Genomic DNA, 4,637 nt, shown 5'->3' with positions numbered 1-4,637 from the left:
AGGAAAAGGTACAGCACAATGTACGTGTACTGTATTTTAAAAATAATTTTTAAAAATTACTGATTTAGATGAAAATTTAAAATGGGCAGTTAAAGTTTTTAGCTTATTTTTTGCAAATTTGACTTGATCTAAGTCATTTTATAGTTCTTTCTTGCAAGTTGTAATTATTATAATACATGTATTTTATTATTAATTAGAGTGAGTGGGAGTGGATACCAGTACAGGAGATGGTACTGACTGCTCTTAGAAAGGTCACCTTTCATTGTGAGGCTAATCAAGCTGCTTTTATTACAATGGGCGGATCCTCTCTGGTAGTTAAGTTATGTAAATACGACCAGAACAAATATCCACCAGAGACTACTGAAAGGTAAATAATAGTAAAAATAAATTGTAATTATAAGTAATTACTTTTAATAACTAATACGTCACAACAAATTGAAATTAATAAAAGTAATACCTAAAATAGAAAATTTTAAAACTAAGTCTAGTTGAACTACATGTACATGTACATTATAATAATTGTTTTAGTATTCTATTGTAATTTATTGTTATAGTAATTCATTGCAGTAATTGTAGCCTTTGTATGGCATCTTCTATTTTCATCAGCTTTGAGCGACATTTTTTAGCACGACTCCGCCTTACGGCAATAAATTTCTCCAGCAATTCTATTTCCTCTCTTTCTTTCTTGTGCGAGTCTCTGAATTCTACTCGTTCCTCATTGCATCGTGTGAGATTACCCTTTTCCTCTTCTAATTTTCTCTTCAACTCTTCAATCTCACTTGCATATTTTATTCTCTTTTCGGTGAAGGCAGTAACTAATGCATAAACCCCATGCATGAATTCACCTCTGACCCTTCCACTAACTTCTTTGGATGTTCGAACAATATCTTTGAACTCACATTTTCCATTCGTCCATATGGTATAATTTGTAACTTCGTATTGCGATTCAATTTTGAAATCTCGTTTAATCGACTGAAGCATTTTCCATTCTTGATTGATGGACAATTGTGCAGCCACAACTTCTTCTGTTGTATTTTTTTGACGCAACTTTTCCTCAAGGTCTTTCACTTCACTCTCAATGTCAGTAATTTGCAATTCTTTCTTGTGCGTGCTATTAAGGGCATCTTCACTTCTTTTATAAGCTTCTATCAGCCCTAAATTATATCCCTCTATCTCTCCCAGGAGCTCCTTGTACTTTTCGTTATCTTTTTGTTGAACATAATCAGTCTTTGCTACCATTAGATTTTCAACTTTTATCGGTTGCAATTGAAGGATATAGTCAAGGATTGCTGCACGTTCCTTTTTGCTGATTTCCTGTGCATCATTTTGTATGGCCAGGCAGTCAATCGTGAATAGCTGTGGTGTATATGTTATTTGCTTATTGGAGCATTTGCGAAGCTCTTCTATGGTGTTACTTTTTATTTGCTCAACATCAATGCCTAGCTTCTTTCTTAGCTCTTCTGAATCGCTGTCTGTTTTGAATTCAGTCATTATAATAATGACATTGTTTTCAAACAGACTAGGCAAGAGCTTACTATAGTACTCCAGTGTTGCCCTGTACTGCATGTCAATTTTAGCATTGAATTTAACAACGAGAATGCAAGCCTTGATTTCTCCACACTCGTTGATTTTTTTGATGATATCGATCATGTGAGACAGGTCTTGTGATGCACCTTCATTCAGCCCTGGGGTATCAATTAGTTTAAGGAAAAATTTTGCACCGCCTTCAATACTTTGGACCTCCTTGCATTCGACTTTAACTTCTTGTGTCATTGGCCTATTGTCTGTGGCTGTAGCAAAGGTTTGGGAGCAAAACATGTGCTTCTCAGAAGGATCAATAAGATAGTTCCCTAAGGTGCTCTTTCCCATTCCAGTGGATCCAATGAGGAGAACAGACATGACTGGATGTAAGGAGTTGGAAATGAAGTTGATGGAATAAAGCTCCCTTCGCCGTACAGCTCCTTTTATAGTATCATACACTGTAGGTGGCCTAGCTGATTGTGGCGTGATGGTGTGATAATGTACTGCTAGCCAAGACATGTCTCATTTAACAAAGAGTACCTTGGTACTTTCTGCTTCATTAATTCTGTTTTCACACTCCTACATTTTGTTCCCATCCCTGTGCCACCCATTCTGTTGTTTTTCGTTTTTATTTTTATTTTTGTCCATTTATGCTTGCCTACATGTACATGTATATACAATAGTTGATGTCTGTAAGAGAGTGTATAGTTAGCAAGTGCATGTACATGTATTCTTTCTTGTTAATTTCATTCAATGCATAGTCAGTGATTGGTAGAGCACCAGAAGTAAGGGCTATACTTCAATAATAATAGTACAGATTGACTTCATGACAAAGCTGTTGCTGATCTTCACATATACATTTTCTGATGCATACTGTTGCTCTTATATAGCTGTGAAGAAAGCCAGCTACATGTAATTCTAATCAGTTGTATAAGTGTTTTAAAATTAGGCTGTAGTTCACTGAAATTGATTTTGATTACATCACACCATATCATAGGTGATCTAATCATTTGAGTTGTTATGCCTCGTTTTACACTTCACTTGATATAACACACATACTGGTAGCTACCCCTACTGATGCACCTCATTGAGTTTTGTTTTTACAATTGCACACGTAACATTTTAATTAAAACTTTTACATGTACATGTATATGCCCTGGGGATATAACATAGATATTCATGCACATGTACATTGTTATGTCTTGTGTACATGTATACATAATACATGTATGGTGTATTAGTATATCTATTGTACTAAAGTATACAAGAGTTTACTGACTCTTTTTTGCAGGCTAAGAGAGCTGGTGGTTGATAAACTACTAATAGCAGCTGTCCTTCCTGTCAATAAAGACGAGAAGAAAATAACCTCCTCCATTTTTCCAGTCCTCTCTCACTTTGAAGCTATAGACTATCCGCTGTACTACGTTGATATAGCCAATGAAGACAAGACCTGGGTTACTGATATACTAGTGAAGGAAGGTCTGGGTGTTGCTGCTAGTCCTAATCGGAGTTTTTTAGACTCTGAGAATCTTTCCTGGATCGTGGCTAGAGGGACTCACGTGTCTGGTTCTAATAGTCTTTGGTTGAATTTCTCTGTCGACAAGAAACCTGATAATGTGAAGGAAATGGTCGACTCGTTACTTAAACTGGTAATTTTAATGTTTTTAAAATGTACATGTACATTACCACACATGTACATGTACATGTACTTATGTTGCATAGAAAGTTTGAGCTGATTCCGATCAAAATTGGATTTTTTACAAATTTTTAAAGTTGTTCTAAAATCGGGTCAAAGTCCCTGTACTGTAGTACAGGGTCGTTGGCCAAATTTTGCCAAAAATGTAAAGAAGAAAACTCTCCATTTTTCTTACATTATCTGATGCATATACATGTACATGTAAATGTACTTGCATTGTACATGTATTTTGGTTTATGTAATTTTAAAATTACAATATTTTTATTTCCTTAGCCACACCCTTCCTCCATGGAGTCTCCGCCCATTCCCCTCCCCCTCTCATTCGGAGTGTATGCAGTGTGGAGTGAGGGGGTCTGGTACAGAGGGTGGCTACTGAACGATGACTCAAAAGAGAAGAGAAGTGACCACACCTTTTTATGTCTTGATTATGGTTTTGAAGTCTCAGTACCTTTGAACCATGTGATGGTCCTTCCTGATTCTTGTCGTGGGATTGCTCCACAGGTAGGGGGAGGGGAATTTTAACTTTGTTTTGATTTGGTTCTGAGAATTATTTTGAGCCAATGAAATCACTGTGTTCTATAGTTGCTTCAAATGTAACATACGTGTACATGTACATGCAGGGATGAAAATAACAGTCTGAAAACGGCCAAAAACCGACTAATTTTACTTGGTTTCTGTCTAAAAAAAGCTTATATTGGCTACATTGGAACCAGAACTTTCTCTTGATATTTGGGACAACTAGTTTACTGATTAAATGTAATTGTTGAACTTTTGTTATCTCAGTGATTTTTTTACAAAAAGCATTTCTTTAAGAGATTTAAATGATACAATACACATGATAATTGCTGCATTAAAAAAGTGTCCTGTCATTGCTTCATACTGTCAGACCAAAAGCAAATATGACCTGAAAAGTTGCAGATTAATACTAAAACCTTATTTTCATCCCTGTACATGTATAATTAATTAAATTCAATTGACTTGCAATAATACATTAGTTTATTTGTAACATACATGTACATCAATGGAAAGTTCATTTGGCTAATTACTGCATGTACATGTATTTATATTAATTTTTGGCTAATTTTACAGATTGCACTATTAAATGTACATGTACTATAGTCAATATTATTATTATTAATTATTGTATTATTCACTATAGGCTGCTCCCTGTATTCTACTGGGAATGGACTCTCCTCCAAAGAGTTACACAATATTGAGACATACAGCAGGTACTGTAGCATGAGCCTATAGTGTCACATGACTGTCACATGATCCTTTATACACAGCTATACTGGGTAACATTGCTTTTGAGAAGGAACTGTACAGAAGAGAGATTAAAGTAACTGGAGGAGTCACTTTACTGCTGGAGGTAATAATAATATTATATTTTTATAATTTTGATTTGCTAAAAATGTATTAT

General features: G+C 35.2%; 1 protein-coding gene across 1 annotated transcript; it reads left to right on the top strand.

Moving 5' to 3' along the window:
• Window positions 1-187: 187 nt before the first annotated feature.
• Window positions 188-4,586, top strand: LOC109590507 (uncharacterized; the record flags this gene model as incomplete). The annotated part of the gene is made up of 5 exons (XM_020006407.1): window positions 188-367; window positions 2,813-3,170; window positions 3,491-3,718; window positions 4,377-4,446; window positions 4,504-4,586. Coding segments are annotated over exons 1-5 (879 nt in total), but the record flags the coding sequence as incomplete, so codon positions are not given.
• Between the last annotated feature and the right edge of the window lie 51 nt (window positions 4,587-4,637).

This window comes from Amphimedon queenslandica, unplaced genomic scaffold (genome assembly GCF_000090795.2).
Source record: "Amphimedon queenslandica unplaced genomic scaffold, v1.1 AMPQUscaffold_9924_Cont17821, whole genome shotgun sequence".
In the NCBI taxonomy this organism is placed as follows: domain Eukaryota; kingdom Metazoa; phylum Porifera; class Demospongiae; order Haplosclerida; family Niphatidae; genus Amphimedon; species Amphimedon queenslandica.
This window is presented reverse-complemented; position numbering and strand designations above follow the sequence as displayed.